At 39.6% G+C, this 23962-nt stretch overlaps 1 protein-coding gene across 1 annotated transcript in view; it reads right to left on the bottom strand.

Moving 5' to 3' along the window:
• MTOR (mechanistic target of rapamycin (serine/threonine kinase)) overlaps positions 1-23962 on the bottom strand; it is a 223792-nt gene that overhangs the window by 160348 nt on the left and 39482 nt on the right. Inside the window, exons 20-22 of the mRNA XM_006885758.1 lie at positions 5561-5647; positions 674-841; positions 44-156 (exon numbers count right to left, since the gene is read on the bottom strand). Coding sequence (XP_006885820.1) covers positions 44-156; positions 674-841; positions 5561-5647 — 368 coding nt within the window. The remainder of the gene's footprint in view (positions 1-43; positions 157-673; positions 842-5560; positions 5648-23962) is intronic.

Raw genomic sequence — 23962 nt, 5'->3', positions numbered from 1 at the left:
AAACTCTGGTGTGCATCCTGCTCAGGGACTCTTTGATACCTACTTTCGAGATGGCAGTGGAACTTCTGGGGCATCAAATAGCTTGACAATAGGAGGCAACAACAAATGCAGATAGTCATCTAGGTTGGCACCAAACAGCTGGATTGCAGCCAGCAACTGCAAAAGAACAAAAGCATAGCTGAAGAATCAAAGATGCAGACATCATGTATCTCAGTGCCTAAAGAAGGGCACCGATAGGGATATGAGAGAATTCTATAGGGACCCTGAAAAGTCTTTATTAAGTCACCCTGAACCACATTTTCCTCCTTATTTTCTTGTTTTATGTGGCTTATGTAACTTCGTTCTCCCTGAGCTTATTTCTGTTGATAAGGAATCACTTGCTAGATAAAGGAGAAAATTGGCCTGGGACGAAATATTGACCAAGAATAATCCATAAAAGAGGTTGAAACATAAGGAAAAATACCTTATAATGTGTAAAATTTGATAATCAGGTACTAGTGTTCTTTGGAAATGGTCTGTGGGTTTTAGGCATCAGCTTGTGACACAGGATAAAGCCTCACTTCCAGCTGACATTCCAGGAACACCTATTCTGATCTGTTATCTGACTGATCATCCAGGGACTCTTTTTGAGACCACCAGCTAGAAACTACTTTCAAAGGCCCTGGCTACTTACCTTGATAGAGACAATTCGACCTGGGCTGTTGTCATGCATGAAGACACGGAGCATGTGTGGGATCAGCTGGGGCAGGTAGAGTTTGAACTCACCCCCAAGGGCAACCACAATTTGCTCAATGAGAAGAATGATTGTGCTTTGGATTGAAGTGTTCATAACCCAGAATTCCTATAAAGAAGAAAGAGAGGAGCCAAGTCAGATGCCATTCTGCTGAAATATGAACCAATGAAATGAAATGACTGGAAAGAAGCAAAAATGTATTGCGCTTTGTCTGCCCCAGAGGCTGTCTCCTTCTCTGGCCTCCTCGCACCAAGCTTGGTCGTGTACTCCATATCACAACCATCTAGAATCATTCCCCAAATACATGAGATGGCCTTACTCCTCTGGGCTTTGCTTATGTTTTTCTCACTGTCTGGTATGCTAATGCCTGCTCTGCTAAGCCTTGCCGTCTTTCCAGTCTCAAGGCTCACTTCTCCTAGGAAGTTTCTAATTCTCTTTCTATTACCAAGTTTGTGTCCCTTTACCCTCCATCTTTCTATCATCTGTTAAACATAGTTTGGGGTTTTTTGGTCACTCTCCCTCTAGAGAGCTATGGTAATATAGCTGTTACGCACATGGCCACTAAACGAAAGGCTGGCAGGTTGAACCCACCAACTGCTGTTTTGTGAGAAGCCATGTGCTTCTCTAAAGATTACATCCTTAGGAAACAGGCTACATATTGGGTCACTATGAATCAGAATCGACTCACTGGCAATGAGTTTTCATTCTCTATTTTAGGTCTAAGCTATCCGGTGTAAAATATTTTTTTTGTGCCCCACCCCGATTTATCAGACATATTCTAGTTATTTAAATAAATGTTGACAGAATGAACAAGCGAGTACAATCTAAATCACTCTAAGAGCCCAAAGTGTTCCAGGGTAGAATGTTTTACTCCAGGTACGATGAGGGCAACTCTAGTGTTACCAGGTTCCTTGGCTTTTCTGAATTTGGACTTTGCATGATAGAATTTAGTATCTTTCCTAAAGGGTTAGAAGGAACACAGTCATGCTAAGTGAGCCATATGGAACACAGAATCTAATACCTATTACTGTTTATATAGATTAGTAATATAGGAATTAATCATGGGTTGTACAATTTGACGGGTGGGGGGGTGAGGGGAATTGAAAGAATCTGTTCTTGAAAACAATGTATTTAAAACTAGTGTAAAAAAAATAATAATAGACCAAGTGCTCTGTGAGTACTTAATTTCATCAATCAAGGGTCAATGTTAGACAGAATGCTATACTAACCTCTCACTGGTTCCAACCATGAAAAAGTGCTAAACATAACAGTGTTTATTATTGAACTCCATCACTACTACACTAACATCAGATGCCTGGAGTTCTAGAACTGGCTCTTCTACATATCAGATGAATGGTCCATGTGTAAAATGATGGTACTCTAGCCTGAACTTTCCTTTTTTTTGTTATGTACCATCGAGTCGGATCTGACTGGAACAGGAGGAAATTTCCCTTCCTTCTGCAGTTAAACATCTGGTGGATTTGAACTGCGTGCCTTTGGGACTGCAGTGCAGCTTCTTGCCACTAAGCCACAAGAGCTCCCTTTTTTTTTTAAATTTTCCTCATTTGCAAAATGAGGTTGACACCTGACTTTTTAACCTCATAGGAAAGCTATGTGAAAGACATGAGAGAATGGGAAAGGATTCTGAAAATTACAAAGTCCTTTACAAGTGTTCAATATTTAATCTAATGGAAGATGTGACTGAATGACTACACGCTAGCTTAATGCAAGACTGGAAATGTATTAGAGAAAAGCAAGAAAAGATTTTAAAAGAGCTCTTTTCCCTGCACTCAATGATTTTTTTTAAAAAAAATCTATCAATCTTCCTCAATACCCAAACCATTCTCAGTCCCAGGTTAAAAAAACAAAACAACAACAAAACAACCCACTGTCATTGAATGAGTAGATTCCAACTCAAAGCAACCTGTCATGAGGTTTTTGATGCTGTGCATCTTTACAGGAGGAGACTTCTTGCGGGCAGCTGATGGATTTGAACTGCTGATCTTTTGGTGAGCAGTTCAACATGTAATGCACTACTCCACCAGAGCTCCTTCTCAGTCCTGGACAGTACTACAGTGCTTTCTACACCCATACAATTAAGTGTATACAATGTATGTAGGTTACTATTACTAAAATAAAAATCTGGAAAAGTAGTCTAAGATCCTGCCTTGATCCTATGAGGCAGATTGGTACAAGCCTCTAGTTACTGTTAAGTGCTGTCACGTCAACTATGGCTCACAGTGACCCTATGAACAACAGATTGAAACCTTACCTTCTCCTGTGACAGCCTCACAATCTCTGCCATGCTCCAGCCCTCTGGTGGAGCTCCTGTGCCAATCCATCTCAATGAAGGTGTTCCTCCCTGTTGCTGACCTTCTACTTTTCCAAGCATGATGTCTTTTACTAAGGTTTGGTGGCCCCTGACAACACACTCATAGTATCTGTGATGAGATGTCACCCATCCTTGCCTCAAAAGGAGCACAATGGTGACATTTCATGTAAAACAGATTTGTTTGGCAGTCCACGGTATATTCAATACTCTGCAGCAACACCATAATTCAAAGGCATCAAGTCCTGTCTTCCTTATACATTTTTCAACTTTTGCACAAAGCAATTGGAAATACCATGGTGGAGGCCAGTGTAACCTAGTATTTAAAATGACATCCTTGCTTTTTTAGCACTTCCAAGAGGTCCTGACAGCAGATTTGCCCAATGTAACATGTCTTTTGCCTTCTTTTTAAAAAATTGTGATTTTAACAAAAGTTTACAGAGAGGCTGGGTTTTCATTATTGTTGCACATTTCCCTCCCTCCCTTTCATTTCTCCTCCCCCAATCCACTCTGTAATGCACCTCTTGTTCCAGATTGTCATGCATATAATGCCTAATCATACACTCCTTTCAGTTTCCCTCATCTGTTCCAATGCAGTTTTCCTAGTCACTCTTTTCTATCCACTTTTTTCCTATTCTCCCTCCAACCTCCCATGTAAGTCCTATTTTATAACAGTGGTGTTATGTAGTATTTGTCCTTTTGTGACTGAGATACTTCACCCAGCAGTTTTTGACTTCTTGACTGTTGCTACCATGGATGTTAACTGGATCCAAAATGAAATCTTTGACAACTTCAACCTTTTCTCCAGCTCCACTTAAAAAAACAGTTGCCTATCCTCTTCTTTAAGGTCTCCAGGGGAGGGGATTTAGTGATAAAACCCTCCTAATGATGGCAACACAATTCCTAAATACTTGGAAGTCGGGGGGAAAAAATCTGGTAGTCAATGAAAAAAGGGTAACAGATAATTTAGGTTTTAAAGCACAATATTTGAAAATTAAAACCATGTTAGATGATGCTAGTAAAACTTTCTTTTTCTCTGCCTGGTGAGAAGTATTCTCTCTTGAAAAAGCTGTTCTCCCTAGATGAAAAAGCTTTTCCAAAGAAGTACCATGGACTTTGCGGCTCTCAGTTTGTTTGATGTTCATTCATTTGAACCGCACTGTGTCTTCTTTAGAGAAGCCCACCTACCTCCTAGCTGCATTACCACAAGGCTTTCTTTCTCTACCTCACAGGGTCCAGGCAGCCTGCTCAGAGCTATCAGTTCACCAAGACTATTCTCTACACAAGCTTGAGGGAGCTCATTAAAGTGCCAAAGATCAACAGCCAATTGAAAAATCCTCTTGCACCTTATCTATCTTGGGCAAGGTGAACACTGTGTTCTGTAAGCAGCTGTGGGGCTCTCTGCCTCAAAACCCTATGTCCTGTTCATAAGTCTTCTATGGGGAAAAAAGCCAGACAACTCCAGTTCCTATTATGAGGGAATTTTCTTTCTCCTTCCTCCTTTCCCCTAACACCATTCCTCAGGCTCTTTAGCATTCTATCGAACTGTTCCTTGAACAAAGGCCTCACAGCTCATGGCAGATGTCAAGGAACAGAAGAGCTTTTCATGTTACACATACACTGTTTGCCTCCCTCCTCTTGTTCTTTTATACAGATAAGTTTTTAAAAAACACATATAGTTTTGTGGGGATTTTTTTTCAATTTACTTTCTTTTTTTCCCCCCCAAGTCTGAGACCCAGCTGCTGGAGAGAACATTTGTAAAGCTGACCATTTTGATTTTCGTCCTGCTGTTCTTCCAAGCTGACTACAAAGGTCTAGAGAAGAAATAATTTTCCAACTCTGAAGGAAAAGAGGCCTCTACAAAGCAACCTTTCCAACGGGGACATTTAAATTACAGAGAACAGTAGCAAGCAAGCCTCCCCCTCAAAGAGAAACATGATATGGCCATCAATAGGAAGTCTTCTGGTACCACTTAATACATTATCAAATCCTTGGAAAAAGCCTTTCCTCTTATCCCTATGCAGTCAGAAGGTGACATTTACGCTTTTGAAAGCTTCAGGGTAAAACATCACCTTCTTCCTCAGTGTCTGACAGAAGTCCACTGCATTTAATAGGCCAAGAAAAACCCAATATCCAGGCCCCTTGGAAAGCTATGGTTTTACGGGCAGTAAGAAAGAGGGCTTTAATGGGAATAGTAAAGCACTGTTGTGATATTAAAGTGAAATTGCTTTGTTGTTTGAGGCAAATAACTTGACTCTATTTCTGGAAGAACAATTACTTGAAGTTTCCTCCTCAGACTTCATACCTTTCACCCTTGTACCTGGGAGACCAGAAGCCTCCTTTTCAGAATCCAGTGAGATACTTTGCTCCACTTTTACCTCCTCAGTCATAAAAGCTCTACTTTAGACAATGGGAAAATGTCTGTGTTATCCAAACTGGCTTCTGAGCTTTGCTTACATCAAACACCAACAGCAAGGCAAGCATTCAACGTTACTCACTCTCATGAGGGTGACTATTTCATCCATGTAAGGCCTGATGTGGCTCTTCACAAAGGACACCAACATTCCCAGCTGCTGGAACAGAAACTGAAGGAAAAAAGAAGTAGGAAGTTGACACCATGATGTGTGTGCCATTTTAAGTGCACATGAAACAATTAAGAAAACTAGACAATTACCTTATAAACTAGAAAAACCTACCTTATCTACTGAGAATCCACTGCAAACAACTAGACTTCACACCAGCGTGATGGTGGTACCGGCTAAAAAGAACTGTTAGTGGCTTTCCACAGCAGGTAAGCTAGTTCCTGCATAACAGAGGCTCTGGGACCAGATCTGTATTTTGACCCTCTTTGTTATCTACTAGCTCTGCGGCCTTACTTTAACCTCTCTGTCTAGCTTCTTGACTGGAAAAATGGAGATAATGACACTTGTCTGCCAAGCTTGTTGTAGATTATGTGGAGTAACACATGCAAAATACTGGCAAAGGGAAATATCAGCTATTATCATCAACTCCTAATTGCTTTTCATAGGACTTCAGAAAGATTTCTAGAGTTATTAGTTACTTTACTACAGAAACGCATACATGCAGTTTTCTACCAACTCTAACCATATCTTTCGTTTGTCTGGCTCTAATCCACTGTCACTTATTTTCTAAATGAACAATAATTTTTAAAAACTGACTATTTAAAAAAAATTAAAAAAAACCACAACTGACTATTCATTGTAACTCATTTAAGTAATCTCATTTGATAAAATTTTAATTTAATACCAATTCAATTTCCCTTCTTACTAAGATCACTGTGCTTAGTATCATTACAGATTTCTTTTTGGAAGTTTGATATTTCTATTTTAAAGGAACAAAATGATCCATTCACTCAGTTTTTCCTAGAAAATTATACACCAAATAGCCAGCAAACTGGGGGAGGGAGGGATAAGTAGACTGTATTTCAAATGAAACTTTAAGAAGAGCTATCATTTATTAAATAAAGCTGAGAACAAGGAAATTTGAGGCCAGATGGCACATTACAATTACTGTTCAGGTTCATGATACAGCTTCAGGATATACTTTTTATTAGTTAGTTCTACAAAGATGTCAATATTAACTGGTAAATCATAATTCCAAAATTTAAAAAAATATTTACCTAAGCATTTACATCCCTACACAATTTATAGATGAACAGTTCTATGTTTATCCAGCTCTATATTTTAAAGCTTGGGTTAGTCAAATATAAGTAAAATGTGTTTCAATAGTGAATAATGGACTTATAGTACTCATTATCATAAGCTAAGAGACAGGACATAAATGAACCATCAAGGGCTTGGACTGATTCTTGGACATGAGCAGCTCCTAAGCCCTGAGAAGCTGGATCCAGTATGGCCCAGCTTTTTATTCAGTAGAGCTATCCCTACTCATTTGCTGGGTGCTTGTCTGTCAGATATTGTTCTAAATCTGAGCATTCAAATTAAGACAGACTAGGAAGAAGGACTGGCCATCTACTTCCGAAATAATAGGCCTTCGAAAACCCTGTGTACAATAGAGTATAAGTACACTTAGATTAGCAGATATGGCAACTAAAGGCTGAGCCCTCAAATGTGGAAAGGGGTGGCAGGGTTCAGAGCTATTGTACACAGGGTCACTATGAGTTGCAGGTGACTCGACAGCACATAACAGTAACATCACTGTCAAAGTTTTTGTGAAATATTCTCTATAAAAAAAACCACACAATGGAATACTACACTGCATTGAAAATTAAGGAACTCATAAAATATTATTCAAAATGGGTGACCCTGGAGGACACTATGCTGAGTGAAATATCTCAGTCACAAAAGGACAAATACTGCACAGTGCTACTGTTGTAAAACGGGACTGACATCAGGGTTGGGGGGAGACTGAGAAAGATGGGATAAATTATGTATACTGCACCGAAACAGATGAGGGAGAGAACTGTTTAAAAGGGATATATGATTAGGTATTAATATCATGATAGGAGTCCAAAACGAAGGCTGCATAGTGGAGTGGACTTGGTGGGAGGGATTGTAAAAACAATGAAAGAATTTTTCTTTTACTTTCCAAAGAGAAGAATGAACTGGGCGTGGGGGGTGGGGGAGGTTGGGCAGGAAGAAGAGTACAACAATGAATTAACGGAAAGCCAAAATCTCTGTAAACTTTCATTAAAATTAATAATAATAAAAAATTATTAAAAAGAAAAGCACATTACAAAGATCAAGGAACGTGAGATTCTAAACACAAAATTGTTCTTTAGCTAAACTTTTGTCACATAAAATCTGAAAGAATGCCGATTTTTCTGAGAAGCATGGGTGTCACTATTTGCTTTATTGGTCTACTGCTTTGCTGATATCACACAGATTTTGACTGAAAGTAGAAATACCAGGAAGATGTTTGTGTTTTACTGACTACACAAAGGCAGTCAACTGTGTGGATTATAATAAATTATAGATAACGTTGACAAAAATAGGAATTCTAGAATACTTAATTACATTCATGCAGAGCAAGGGTACTGAACATACCATGGACTACAAGAACAACAAACATGTTCTGGGAAAAGTGCAGCCATAGTGATCCTTAGAAGCAAAAAAAAAATTGTAGGACCTTTGTTTCACACACTATGGCAAATCAGTCCTTGAAAAAGGGAATCAAGTTTGCAAAAGTAGAGGGTCAGCAAAGGAGAGGAAGACCCATCAATGAGAAGGACTGACACAGAGAATGTGTCAACAGACTTAAGTACAACAGAGGTTGTGAAGATAGCAGAGGGTTGGGCCGGGTTTCCATCTACTGCACAGAGTCTGTGAGTGGACTTGGTCCTACAGTTCCTAACAACACAGTAACATTGTTTGGCTACAAGATGATCCCTTGGGTGAGTTTCATTCCAGGCCTGCAGGATAGTTAATGAGCACAATCTGAGGAGTTCCACCATCAGATCACTCTGGTTCCATTTAGTACTTTTAATTTTTCTACATCTTTCTCCCATTTGTCTAGAATCTTCTTTTATCTCAATCAAAGAGGTCAATAGTGATGGCTAAGCACTGTTTAGTTCCATTGGCCTCAAGCTAGTAGAAGCTGTGGGTTATGTGGATCACTAATCTTTCAGACTAACTGTTGACTAGGTTCTTTGATTTTATTCATTCTTCTGCTCCACACCGAAAGAGACCAACAGCTGTACCTTAAATGACTATGCAAAAGTTCATAAGACCCCAAATGTTACTCATTAAAGTAGAATTTAAAACTTTGTCTTTATAGACTATGCTATCCTAACTGACCTAGATGCCCCCCAAGACAGTGGTCCTAAGCTCTCAAGCCAGTGACTCAATCTCTCAGGACATCTGGTTATGGCTAAGATGTTTGCCCAAAGGACATGAGCAAACTCTGGGCTCGCTCACTTTGGCACGATTTTCAGAAGGAAGCAGTCCTTAGAGACGTCACACTGGGAAAGGTGGAGGGTCAATGAAAGAGAGCAAGACCTTCAATGAGATGAAGAGATGTAGTGACTATCACAATAGGACTGAGCATACTGGAGACTGTGAGTATGGTACAGGACAGGGCAAGGCTCAGATGTGTGGTTCAGAGGGTGATTATGAGGCGGTCAACTCAACGGCCCCTAACAACAACTACAACATATCTGAACTGGGGGCTCTGTTGGTATTGTCCTTAGAAAGCTGGGCTGCTAACCCCCAAGATGTACCTCTCTGACAATTCAAATCCACTAAGGAGTTTGTACAAGAATGATTGGAAATATTCCCCTGGGCCTTGGAAGTCTGCAGGAAAGTAAGGTATGGAACTTGCCCTTCCTGACAGCATATCCAAACTTCCTTGCCCCCAAGGAGTACCCTGGTTGCACTTTCCCTGAGACACACTGCTTTATTCTTTTGGCAGTCCATGGGATAGTCAGTACTCTTCTCCAACACCATAGGCATCAATTCTTCTTCTGTTATCCTTTCTCACTGTCCAGCTCTCAGGCGCATATAGAAAGGCATTTAAAAGACTCTGGCTTTTTGTGTGGAAATAGCTCCTGCCAAGTCTATGTATGTGTATAGGTATACGCCCTTATGTCATTGCACATTTGCTCAGCTTTACATGTCTAGCTATGTGCTCATTTATAAACAGTTATTGCAGGATTGTGTATTTTAACAGTATTTCTTGTTATTTTCCTTTATTCTTATATATTGTTCAGTGTCTTCCTTTATCATATTTGTTGACCTCCACCTTACATAAATAGCCTTTTCATTGCCAAGTTGTTTTTTTTTTAAATTTTTTAATTATTATTTTATTATTTTTGTGTGTGTGTGTGTGTGTGTGTGTGTACCGTCAAATCGGATCTGACTGGTACAGGAGGAGACTGTCCCTCCTTTCCCAGCAGAGCATCTGGTGGATTTGAACTGTGCGCTTCTGGGATTGCAGTGCAGCTTCTTGCCACTAGGCCACCAAAGCTCCCCACCAAGTTGTTCTTATATGCTGTCAAGTCAGAACCATTCATAGCTGACCCTCCCGCAGGTTTTCAGACACTGTACTTTGCATGAGAGAAGACTGCCCATCTTTGTCCTGCAGAGCAGCTGGTGGATATGAACCATCTGCCTTTGAACTGACAGAACAACTAATTATCCAGTAGGTCACCCAACCCCCTGGTTGTTGTTGTTATGTGCCGTTGAGTCGTTTCCGACTCATAGCGACCCTATGCACAGCAGCCCTAAATGCTGCTCTATCCTGCGCCAACCACACCGCCTCTGACACACCCATCCCGATTATCCCAGTCACTGAATCAATCCATCTCATAGAGAGTCTTCCCCTCCTGCGTTGTCCCTCAACCCTCCCAAGCATGATGTCCCTCTCCAAGGACCCGTCCCTCCTGGCAACATGTCCAAAGTATGTCAGACGAAGCCCCAGAATCCTTGCCTCCAAGGAGTAGCTTGGTTTAATCCTCTCCAAGACAAATCTGTTTGTTTTCCTGGCAGTCCAGGGTACATTCAGTACCCTTCTCCAGCACCACAGCTCAAAAGCATCCACTCTCCTTCTGTCCTCCCTAGTCATTGTCCAACTCTCTGATGCATAACAAGCGATTGCAAATACCATGGCCTGTATCAGGCGCACCTCAGTCTCCAGAGAGACACTGTTGCTCCTGAGTACTTTAGAGAGGTCCCTAACAGCAGACTTTCCCATCGCGATATGCTTTTTGATTTCCTGACTGCTGGTGCCAAGAGTGTTGACTGTGGAGCCGAGCAAAGTGAAGCTGTGAACAATCTCAATCTCTTCGTCATCCATCCTGACGCTGTCAATTGGTCCAGTGGCGAGAATCTTTGTCTTCTTGACATTGAGCCTCAGTCCATACTGAAGGCTGCAGTCCTTGACCCTTCGCAGCAAGTGCATGAGGTCCTCCTCAGTTTCAGCAAGCAGGGTTGTCTCATCTGCATAACGGAGAATGTTAATAGACCTTCCACCAATCCTGATGCCACAATTCTCCTCATAGAGCCCAGCCTCTCGGATAATCTGCTCTGCATACATGTTGAAAAGGTATGGAGACAGGATGCATCCCTGGCGTACACCCTTCCCAATTTTGAACCATGCAGTGTTACCCTGCTCTGTTCTGACTACTGCCTCTTGGTCCAAGTATAGGTTTCGTATTAGCACAATTAAATGTTCTGGGATTCCCATTCTTCTCAGAGTCAGCCACAGTTTGTTATGATCCACACAGGTTAATACTATCTAATTAATGATAGAGTAATACTATCAACAAATGGTTTTTCAAAATTTATCTTGATAAAAGTTCTAGGTAGGAAAAAATTCTTCCATAAAATTCATAATGAGAGCTCTATCTTTGTAGTATGTACTTAGGGGTTTATTTTAACTATCTGCATAGCTCGGGAAATGTAAAGCCAAGAAATTAAACTGAGATTCTCCTATGCTGAAAATAATTTGGGTCACCTGACAGGAGTAAATGCAAATCTTCTCTAAAGAGATGCAATATAATAGCATAATTTTCTAATACTATCACAGGTAAAGCCCCATTGAATATGATTGTTGTTAGGTGCCATGAAGTCGAATACAACCCATAGCGACCCTGTGAACAACAGATCTGAACCCTGTCCATCTTCACACTTTCCAACACACTTGAGGCCACTGCAGCAGTAACTCTGTCAATCCACCTGGCTGAGGGTCTGCAGTCAGGGACCTCTCAAAATTTTGAGGAACAATGATGTCAGTTTGAGGACTAAGGTGCGCCAGATTCAGGCCACGGTCTTTTCAATCAGTTGCTATGCACATGAAAACTGGACAATGAATAAGGATAAGAACTGATACCTTTAAGCTGTGAAACACAATGTACATGAACTTTGTAAGCAAACATTTTATATAATATATATATATGTTTGTTGTTGATTGCAAGTCAAGCACGACTCATAGTGACCCTATGGTCAAAAGGCCTGAAGCCCCCCTACAACTATTGACATTTATCAAAGTTCATAGGGTTTCTTAGGCATGCTATTTAGGAAGTAGATGCCACTCCTGCTTCTAAGTCTGTCATAGCATGTTATTGTTTTTATATGCCATTGAGTCATTTGCAAAGTACTCTATGTACAGCAGCTCTGAACCCTTTCCTGTCCTGAGCCAGTCTAAATAACACCGACACACCAACCCCCATCACCCCAGTTAATGTATCCATCTCATCCTGGGTCTCCCTCTCCTGCGCTGTCCGTTCACCCTTCTGGGCATGATGTCCTTCTCCAAGGACCGATCTCTCCAGGCCACGTGCCTAAAATAAGTGAAGTGGAGCTTCAAAATCCTATCCTCCAAAGAGAGCCTTGGTTTCACCCTCTCCAAAACAGACCTATTTGTTTTCTTGGCAGTCCATGGTATGTTCAAGACTCTTCTCCAGCACCACAACTCAAAGACATCTACTCTTCTGTCATCCTTAGTCATTGTCCAACTCTCTGAAGCATAACACGTAACTGAGAAGACCATGGCCTGGATCAGGTATATCTTTGTATCTAGACTGACATTGCTGCTCTTCAGCACTCTGGAGAGGTCCATGACAGCATATTTTCCCAATGCAATTCATCTTTTGATTTCCTGACTGCTGGTGTTAAGAGTGTTGATTGTGGATCTGAGCAAGCTGTAATTGCTAACAATCTCAATCTCTTTTCCATCTAATATGGTGCTGCCAACTGGCCCAGTAGTGAGAATCTTTATCTTCTTGATGTTGAGCTTTAATCCATATTGGAGACTACAGTCTTTAGGGAGCTCTGATAGCGTAGTAGCAAGAAGCTGCACTGCCATTCCAGAGGTGTGCAGTTTAAATCCACCAGATGCTCTGCTGGAAAAGGAGGGACAATCTCTTCCTGTACCAATCATATCCGATTTGACGGTACATAATAATAATAATAATAATAATAATAATAATAATAATAATTACAGTCCTTGACCTTTTGCAGCAAGTGCTTCAGGTCCTACTCAGTTTCAGAAAGCAAGATTGTGTGATCTGCTTATCATAGGTTGCTAATGAGTCTTCCTCCAATCCTGATGCCACACTCCTCCTCATAAAGCCCTGCTTCCTGAATGATCTGTTCTGCATACAGATTGAAAAGATACAGGGAAAGGATGCATCCCTGATGAACTCCTTTCCTGATTTTGAACCATGCACTGTTTCCTTGCTCTGTTCTGAAGACTGCTTCTTGGTCCAAATACAGGTTTTGTATAATCATTATCAAATGCTCTGAGATTCCCATTTTCCTCAAGGTTAGCCATGATTTATTATGATCCACACCGTCAAATGCCTTTGCATAGTCAATGAAACACAGATAGACATTTCTCTCTGGTACTCTGCTTTCTGTCAAGATCCATCTAACATTGGCAATAATTTCCCTAGTACCACGACCTCTTCTAAACCCAGCCTGCATTTCTGGTAGTTCTCTGTCAAGGTACTGTTCAAGTCTTTTCTGGATAATCTTCAGCAGGATTTTGCTAGTGTGTGATATTAGTGATGTTGTTCATTAAATTCCACACTCTGTCGGGTCACCTTTTTTTGGGATGGGAAAAAATATGGATCTCTTCCAACCAGTTGGCCAAGTAGTTGTTCTCCAGATTTCTCGGCACAACTTGGTGAGCACACGCAGGGCAGCATCTGTTTACTGAAATATATCAACTGGTAGTCCATCAATTTCTGGGGCTTTATTTTTTTTTTTGCCAAGTCCTTCAGAGGAGCCTGCAGTTCCTCCATCACCATTGCCTCATGCTCATATGTTGTTTCTTGAAATTCTTCAATGTCAGTCAATTCTTTTTGGTACAATGACTGTTTCTAATGCTTCTGGAATCATTCAATATCCTGCCCATAAAAAAAGAAGATGGAAGGAATATACAGAATCACTGTACTGAAAAGAACTGGCTGACACAGAACCATTTCAGCAAGAGCTGCCGAGTGGGTCCAAACCATCAATCTTTCAGTTAGAAATTAACTGCTTAACAGTTGTGCCATCAGGGTGCCTTAGCTAAGGCTTTCTAAAAACCCTCACTGCTGTCAAGAGAGAATCTACTTACAGTTGACTTATCACAGGTTTTCCGAGGCTATGTACTAAATGTGTGAAGACTGTCCGTTTTTCTTTCGAGGAGTAGCTGGGGGATTTGGATTGGCAGTGCAACTCCCTAGGAACTAGGCCACCAGGGTTTCCCAGCTAAGGATTGTTGTGTGCCATCAAATCAGAACTGACTCCTAGTGGGCCCTCCAGCAGGTTTATAGAGGCTGTAAAATTACACGGGAGAGACTGTGCATCTTTCTCCCATGGAGGAGCTGGTGGATTCAAACCGCACGCCTTTGGGTTGGCAGCAAAACTCCTTAGAATCAGGTCACCAGAGCTAAGGATTATTGCTGTTGTTGTAAGGTGCTGTCAAGTTGGGTTATTATCCATAGTGACCCTATGAACAACAGATCTGAACCCCATCCTATCCTGTGCCATCCTCACACTTCCTGACACATTACAGCCCATTGCAGAAGTCACTGTGTCAATACACCTGGTTGAGAGTCTTCTCTTTCACTGACCCTCCACCTTTCCAAGCATCATGTCCCTTTCCAAGAAACAGCCTCTGCTAGCAACATGCCCAAAGTACGTGAGGCAAAGACTTGCCACCTAAGAGCACTCTGGCATATCTCCCAAGGCATATCTGTTTGTTCTCTTGGCCATCCATGGGAAATTTAGTGCTCTTCTCCAACACCATAGCTCAAAAGCATCAGTTCTTCTTCCGTCATCCTTATTCATTGTCCAGCCCTCAAATGCACAGCAAGTGATCAGAAAGACCATGGCCTGAATCAGATGTACTTTAGTACTTAAATTAACCTCACTACTCAAGAGAGGTCCCTAACTGCAGACTTTCCCAAGTACAATACGTTTCCTGATTTCCTGACTGCTGGTACCAAGGGTATTAACGGTGGATCCAAGTAAGATAAAGTTGCTGATAGTTTCAATCCTTTCTCTATCTATTACGATGCTGCCTATCAATCCATCAGTAAGGATTTTTGTTTCCTTGACACTGAGATGCAATCCATATTGAAGGCTATAGTCCCTGATTTTGTGCAACAAGTGTTCCAAGTCCTCCTCTCCTCACTTTCAGCAAGCAAGGTTGTGTCATCTGCACAACACAGGTTACTGAAGAGTCTCCCTCCAATCCTGATGCCACATTCTTCTTAGAGTCCAGTTTCTTGAATAATTTGCTCAGGAAATGGCTATTAAAAAATACCCAGATAGCATGTCTGAGAGATAAAGATTAAAAATACAGGCAAAAATGAAATTACATTAATGACAGAGTAAGAAGTTCTAATCTGTCTAATCAGTACCCTAGGAGAAAATATATTGTTCTTCCACTATATAGGGTTAGGCAGCTCTCTGGTGGTCCACTGGCTAGGTAGTTGCACTTCCAATTCAACAGCTCCTCGGACCCGGCAACTGCTAAGAAAAATAGGCAATTTCAGCCTGTGATATTAGAGCTTCTGAAAACCACATAAAGATCAGCTAAGAGTTGTTTCAACTGGACAGCAATGAACTTGAACTTCTACTTTATAATATAATTAAAAAGTATGTTAAATGGGAATTTTCAAATAGTGATAAAAGATGACAAACTTCAGATTCAGGCAAACTAATAAATCTAAAGCAGCTAATAAATCTAAATCTGCAGCTAAACACACAGCAGCAATGAGAAGACCTCCAAGAGTGACACAGAGAAAGAGCCTAAGTAAAAAACGTGTAATGATTTCTCAACAACAACAACAACTGGAGATAGACAGAAATATGAGAATTCAAAACTTTATGTATAGCTAAAGAACAATTTTAAAAAAAGATGAAATAAAGACTTTGTCATATAAACAAAAAAAATCCCAAATAGTTTAATTGATGCTCCCAAGAAGAATGAATTTGTTTAGTCTTTAAAAATATCTTTTGAGTCAAAGTATAAAATCAAATTGGATTCTATTAATTCATTCATAGTTGGTTTGCTTTATGACATTAAATATAATTGACTAACATTAGGGAGCTCTGGTGGCTTAGTGGTAAGAAGCTGTGCTGCAATCCCAAAGGCACACAGTTCGAATACAACAGCTGCTCTGTGGGAGAAATGACTGGCAATCTTCTCCTGTGCGATTAATTACCTCTGGAAACTCACCAGAGGGTAAGTTATGAGTCAGCTGCAACTCGACGATACACAACAACATAATTGATTCATTACAACATCTAATCAAACCCTTATTATAAGCTGCCTTTCCCTTCATCACACTTGCCTATTTATTTTTTAGTCCCCTCTTCCTCCCATCTCACCCCTGGTAACACTCCAAGGCTGTGTGTGTAAACCTTTCTTTAACATTTTATATTAATGGTCCTAATTGTCTTTTTGTGATTGACTTATGGCACTCAGCAGTATATGTTCCAGATTTATTTAGGAATTTGTTTTAGGAAAAAGGAAAACGATCCTGGAGGAAGCTATGAGATGGAAGGGAAAAAAAAAGAGAAATGAAATGGCAACATGCATAAATGTAAACATACATGACGCAAAAGTAATAATGTTTAATTTGGTGGTTAAAAAAGGTAAAATATTAGATAATAACATAAGAGGAATAAAAATGGGGAAGAGGAGATGGTTTGAGCAATTATTCTAATATTCATGTATTTATATTATTCAGAGGAAGAAAAAAACAACCTGATTAATTGTAGACACTGTTAAATTGGATATGCAAGTCAAAATTCTAAGGGTAAAAAAGATAAAATTGAAGCCATTCCTCATATTGTACACTGGAACATATTACAAAGAGCCCAAAAGAGCTAAATGTGAAAAATGAAACCAATAAAGTACACAAGAAAAATTGGCTAATTTCTTTACAATCTAGGAAGGTGGAAACCTTTTCTAAGAAAGTTTCAAAATCCAGAATTGTTAAAGGAAAATATTGATATATGTGGCAATAAAAAGAAAATGTGGTTACAGGCCCTAAAGTAGCATTTGCAAACAGAAAGTTAATGGACAATCAGGGAAAAGTTACAACTTAGTGTCTATCACAAGGTGTTAATATCACTAATATATGAAAAGCTTTTTTTTGATGTTTATACTTGTGTTTATTGGCAATGTAAGGGCATCTGACTGTGTGGATCATGACAAATTACGGCTAACACTGATAAGAATGAGAATCCCAAAACACTTAATTGTGCTCATGCAAAACAATGAAGAGCTTTTAAAAACTGAAACGAAGCTTTTGGATTCCACTTTGCTGCAGCTGCTGGCTGGCTGAGAAGGGTGCTAATTCACAGACCATCTTGAACGGGTGACTCGGCCTTGGATTCCTGATCAACCCTCTGACACCCTTAGCCCTGCCTATACCCAGGTGATGCTGAGCAGACCGTTTTGGATCCTACTTTGCTGTGGGGACTTGGGCAAAAGTAGGGGTAACACCACTATTCAGTTTTGCCTGGGACATCATCCTGCTGTGCCAGCCATGCACTCTAATTCAAAAGTTCCAGCAATCAGCAACTATAGGAATACATACAGTCCTGGAGCAGGTCAGAAACAAAGTCCTTCCTCCTGAACTTTCAGAGAGTGGTGAAGAGAGTAGGGGAATCTGGCCACATGAGTCCACAGACCAAGGAGGACAAAAGACTTCAGAAGAGAGGGCTGCAATCAGAAAACAACAACGCCATCCACCCCAGAGAACTTAGTTGCAGGACTAGAGAGAAAAGAACAGAAGCAGCTGGCTCCCTAGTCCCAGCTAATTTTGCCACAGGACCAGAGAGGAAGAACTACAGGCAGGGTGAGATGTCCTTCCCTTCCCTACTAGTATGCTGAGCTCCTCCCTTGAGTACAGAGAACAGAAAGAAATTCAGGCAGGGTTAGTTGCCCTTCCCTACTCTGAAGCAGTGAGCTTGTAAGCCAAGGTCATCAGACCAAGGTCCTGCTAGGTTCTTAGGCAAAAAGAAATCTAGCAAAGCAGATGAAGCAGAGTACCTCAGAACATACACAAAATCAAAGTAAGATGTTACCCTCAAAAAGTGATCAAAACACAGAATTAATGGATTTCCTGAGCCAGAAAGTCTGATGAAACTTTCTTACACAGAATACTAAAGAACAATGATTGAATACTGTCATTGGGTGAAAGATAACTCGAAGAGTTACAGGATTCTACAAGCAAAAACCAAGAGGAATTAAAAAAAAAAAACAAACCAAGACAGTGCAGATAAAACAAACAAGGCATTAGAAATTCTGGAAAAACAAGACTGTAATTCAGACTATGAAGACCAGTGTCTCAGATGCTGTCAACATGTTGGAGGGACCCATGGGCAGAGTTGAAGAGATGGAACATAGAACCAGTGAAATAGAAGCACTGATCTCAGCACTGATTTGCTAGAACAAAAAGCAGAATCAAAAATGAAGGAAAAAGAAGAAAGCCTAAGAATAATGTGGGATACGATTCAAGAAGAATAACAGGAGCATAATTGAAATGCAAAGAAAAAATAGGCACCAAGAAAGTTGTGAAGAGTTACTAGTAAAAACATTCTCCAGGCACATTGAAGAATGAGAGAATATATATATTCTCACAAGAAGCTGAGCAGACCTTATATAGAATAGACCCCAAAAGAAAAACATCAAGACATATCATAGTCAAATTTGACAGAACCAAAGGAGAAAATTCTGAAAGCAGCTAGGAAAAAATGAAAAGTAACCTATATAAGGAAGAGCAAATAAGATTAAATGTTGATTTCTCAGCAGAGACGATGTGAGCAAGAAGATGGGGGAATGACATATGTCAAACACTCAAAGAACACAACTGTCAACCAAGAAATGCTGGACCCAGCAAAACTGTCCTTCAAATATAACAGAGAAATCAAGATATTCTCAGAAAAGCAGAAACTAAGGGAGTCTGTAAAACAAGACCAGCGTTGCATAAAAGACTGCGGGAATTCCTTCTTACTGAGGTGCCACAGAAAGCAGGATGCATCAAAGTAACCAGCAACACCACCAAAAAGAACTCAACAAATTGACAGCAATAAAACCTTGCCTCTCAATAATTACACTGAATGTGAATGATTTAAATGTACCAGTGAAGAGAAAAACAATAGTAGACTGGATAAAAAACCAAAACCCATCAACATGCTGTCTATAAGAGACACAACTGAAAAGTGATGATGAAGAATGACTAACAATAAAAGGGTGGAAAAAAATTATACCAAGCAAATGGCAACCAGAAAAAAGTAGCAATAAAAATGAGTAGCAATACTAATCTCTGATAAAACATATTTCAGTAAAATACATCACAAAGGACAAGGCACAGCACTATACAATGCTTAAAGGGTCAGTAGGACAAAAGGACATAACTATAATAAATATCTATGTACCAAATGACAGAGCTGCAAAATACACAAAGCAAACATTAATAGAACTCAAAAAAGAAATAGAAAACACCACAAGAGTAGTTGGAGACTTCGATACACCACTCTCAAGAAAAGATAGAACTACCAGAAAGAAACTCAACAAAGATGCTGAAGAATTAAACTACACAATCAACCAACTCAATCTCATAGATACATGAAAGCTAATGCACCGCAAAAATGCTCAGTATGCATTCACCAACATGAAAAGAACATTCACAAACGTCAAAAAATTTAAAAACATAAAAATAATACAAAGTATTTTCTCAGACCACAATTCTACAAAATGAGAAATCAATAACAAGAGGATAAAGGAGAAAAAAACCTATACATTAGGGAGCTGAACAACACCCTGCTTAAACATGAGTAGGTAAAGGAAGAAATAAAAAAAGTTTCTTGAAACAAATGAAAAAGTAAACACAACTTACCAAAACCTTTGGGAAACAGTCAAAGCAGTAATCAGAGGTCAACTTATAGCAGTAAGCAAACCCATCAAAAGGGAAGAAAAATGATAATTGAGTCTTTAAGCCAGTACCTTCAACAAGTTGAAAAAGAACAGCAAGAATACCCATCAACAACTAAAAGAAATGAAGTCATAAAAATTAGGGCAGAACAGTGTGAAGAAAAGGTGAGAATGACCCCCAGCTCTGTCCAAGTCCATGTGCTCTTGCATCACCTGCATCCTGCAGCCGCTGCCACCATGCCCAAGAGAAAGGCTGAAGGAGATGTTAAGAGACATAAAGCCAAGGTGAAGAATGAGCCACAAAGGAGATCTGCAAGGTTATCTGCTAAACCTCCTCCTCCAAAGCCAGAGCCTAAGTCTAAAAAGGCCCCTGAAAAGAAGGGAGAGAAGTACCTAAAGGGAAAAAAGGGAAGGCTGATACTGGCAAGGACAGGAATAACCTTGCAGAAAATGGAGATGCCAAAACAGACCAGGCACAGAAAGCTGAAGGTGCTGGAGATGCCAAGTGAAGTGTGTGCATTTTTGATAACTGTGTACTTCTGGTTACTGTACAGTTTGAAATACTATTTTTTATCAAGTTTTATAAAAATGCAGACTTTTGTTTTACTTTTTTTTTAAGCTATGTTGTTAGCATACGGAACACTTAATTGCTTTTTGGGGAAGGGGCAAATGTCACTAATAGCACATCTCTGAAGCTGAACTGACATGAGTGAAAACTCCTTTAGCTTCTAGCTTTGAGAGAGTTCCTCTTGGTTGTCAGGAGGAAGGATTCTTTGGTGTTGACACACATAAGCAAACTTGGCACAAATGCCTTGTGGTGTGGAAAAAACAAAAATCTGTTTTTATGTCTTCTCCCTCTGCCTTCAGCACAGACTTGACTCTCAGAGAACTTTTGGACCTGATCCCCCTAAGAAATTGATTACCATTTTGTCAGGCAATCTGGACTTTTCCAATGCATCTGAGTAGCATTCCTCAAGAGAGTTTTTAAATTTTTTTTCTTTTAAAGATTGTGGCTCTTAAGATTGGTAATTCTGCCATTTCTGTTTCATTTTTCTGAAAGTCAGGGTCAGCTTGTGAAAAGTGGTTCTAAACTTTCCCTGTTCAGAGCATCAAATGAAGATTTCATTGGGTTTTATAGCGGTTTTCAGATTTTGTTAGTCCTTTGAAAAGGGAGTTTGAAAGTTATTGTATATTGTTAACGATTGTCTGACCATGTCCTGCCTGAAATACCATGATTGTTTATGAAAAGTAACTTTAATAAAGCTGGATACAGTTTGGTTTGCATTGTTTTTGTAAACTTTTGTTAAAATCACAATTAAAATTAAAAAACCTAAAATGAAAAAGAGTAACAACTCTTAAATACATAAAAATATGCATTCACAATAGAAGAGAATGCAAATTAAAACTGAGGTACTACTTTTCACTCATCAGATTTTATAATTTTGTAATTCTGCCAATTTGACATCACATACCATTAGTATACATGTAAGAACCCGGCATTCGCCTATGCGAGCTCCGGTGGCATACTCTGTGGCTAGTAGCTCTACTACCCTAACGGGAGTGCCTCTCTGCTATTGAGAATCCACCAGTGGTTACACAGGAGAAAGACAGGCAATCTCCCATGTGATTTACAAGTCTCTGAAAGCCCACTGGAGGGTCAGCTACCAATCAGTTCTAACTGGAAGGCATGAGGTTTGAGCTTTCTATGTAGTTGGTTAAAATACAAAAGGTGTTAACACTTAAGAGAGCAATTTGACCAAAAATTTAAAAGTTATTTTTGCATTTAACCTTGGGCCTTGAAATACCACTTCAAAGAATCTATCCCAAGGAGACACTTGGTAGAAACAGAATATTTGAACAAAGCTTTTAGATATAGCAGTATTTTAAATAGCAAAAGCTAGAAAAATCACAAGTTTTCATCAAACAGAACTGATAAAATACCCTACAGAATGTTTGATAAAATGCTAATAAGTTTATGAGAATTTAGTATATGGTATAATTTGGTTTATAAATGAAATATTGTTATAAAAATTTCTTTAAATGAAGAAGAGAGGCAGTAAATAGAAGAAAAAATATAAAAGCCTAAAAAAGGCAGGGAAAATTTGTATAAACAACGAAGGGCAAAAGAAAGCATAAAGACGTTGTGAACAGGTGTCACTGAGTCAGTTTCTATGCATAGTGATCCTGTGTACAAGAGAACGAAACAAGGTCCAGGGCAGCACCATCATGGCCGCGTTTGAGCGCACTGTCAGAACAACCGGGTCCCTCCATCTCACTGCAGTGTATTCCCTTTGTTTACTTAACACTCTACCAAAGATGACACCCTTCTCCAGGGAACAACTTATCTTCACAATATCCCCAAATTATGAATTTTTACCATCCTTGCCTTTAAGGGGTATTCTGGCTGTATTTCTTCTAAAACAGTTTTGTTCATTCTTCTCACAGGCCATGACATACTCAATATCCTTCTCCAAAATAATTCAAATGCATTAATCCTTCTTTGATCTTCCTTATTCATTCCGCTTTCCTGACTTTAAACCATCCAATATTCCTTTGTTCTGTCTGAAAGACCAACTCTTGGCCTATGTACAAGTTCTGCATGAATACAATTAAGTGGTTTAGAATTTTTCTTCCTTCCAATGTAATCTATACTTTGTCATAATCCGCACAGTTGAATTCTTCTGCAAAGTCAATCAAGAAATGTGGCCTTCGTTATGCATTGCATCTCAATGTTAAAAAAACAAAGATTTTTACCACTGAACCGATAGGTCACATCATGATGGATGGAGAAGACACTGAAGCTGTCCATCTTGCTTTTATCTACAATTAACACTCTTAGAACCAGCTGTCAAGAAATAAGGAGACATATTGTACTGGGAAAATCTGCAGTTAGAGACCTCTCCAAATCACTGAGGAGTAATAATGCCAGCTTGAGGACTAAGATGCATTTGATTCAGGTCGTAGTCTTTCCAATCACTTGTTATACATCTGAGAACTGGACATGAATAAGGATGACAGAAGATGAACTGATGCCTTTAAGTTGTGGTATGGAAGAGCACCGAACATCCCATGGGCGGCCAAGAGAACAAACATGTCTTAGAGAGGGTGCAGCCAGAGTGCTCTTTGGAGGCAAGAACGATGAGGCTTCACCTCACATACTCTGGGCATGTTTCTGGGAGGGGTATTCCATGGAGAGGGATATGATACTGGGAAAGGTGGAGGGTTGGTGAAGGAGAGGAAGACACTCAACCAAGCGTATTGATATGGTGACTCCCACAGTGGGCTTCCAGTCAGCTGGGCCAGGTACTTGCTATCTTCTAAATGTCTTTACATAAACAAATTGAGTTCATCTAGCACTGTACTCATTGGTTTAATCATCTCAGTACTCTGTCCACCTCTGGAGCTTGGGTTTTGCCAATGCCTTCACTGCAGCTTGGACATCTTTCTTCAGTATTGTTTGTGTTGATTTATTGGGTTTTTTGTTTTGTTTAACATTCTAGACTGCCAATGTATTTCTGTTGTGAGAAGTGTTTCAATGTTGGAAATCACATATTCCCTTTGTGACTTGCATAAAATATACAATGTTTCACAAATTTGCTTGTCAGCCTTGAGCAGGGGTGATGCTAATCTTCTCTGTATTGTGCCATTTTTAGTATATCTGCTGACCAAACAAGCACAGTACCATCAGTTCTTGATCACGTGCTACCTCCTGAAATGGTTTAACATCAACCATTTCTTTTTTGGTAAAGTCATTTTGTGTATTGCTTCCATCTTCAAAAATTTTTTTTTTTTTTTGTATTCATGAAACACAATATATATAATTTACTGCATGCAAGCCGACAAAAATATTAGAATAAAAAAAGAAAAATGGAAAATATTAACAAAATTAAATGCTTGAAAAATAACCATTGTGATAGAAAAATTTCAACATACCTGGCTGTACTTTGAATAGATTATACATGAAAAGTTATTATCTTGATGAGGAGCTGTTTTGTGATAGAAATTTAAGAATACTCATGGCTTAAGAGAGAAGTTCCCTA

Source organism: Elephantulus edwardii, unplaced genomic scaffold, assembly GCF_000299155.1.
Source record: "Elephantulus edwardii isolate Elephantulus edwardi_28Jun2011 unplaced genomic scaffold, EleEdw1.0 scaffold00045, whole genome shotgun sequence".
Taxonomy (NCBI): Eukaryota; Metazoa; Chordata; class Mammalia; order Macroscelidea; family Macroscelididae; genus Elephantulus; species Elephantulus edwardii.
The sequence above is the reverse complement of the archived record's forward strand: the minus strand, read 5'-3'. Positions and strand labels throughout refer to the sequence as shown.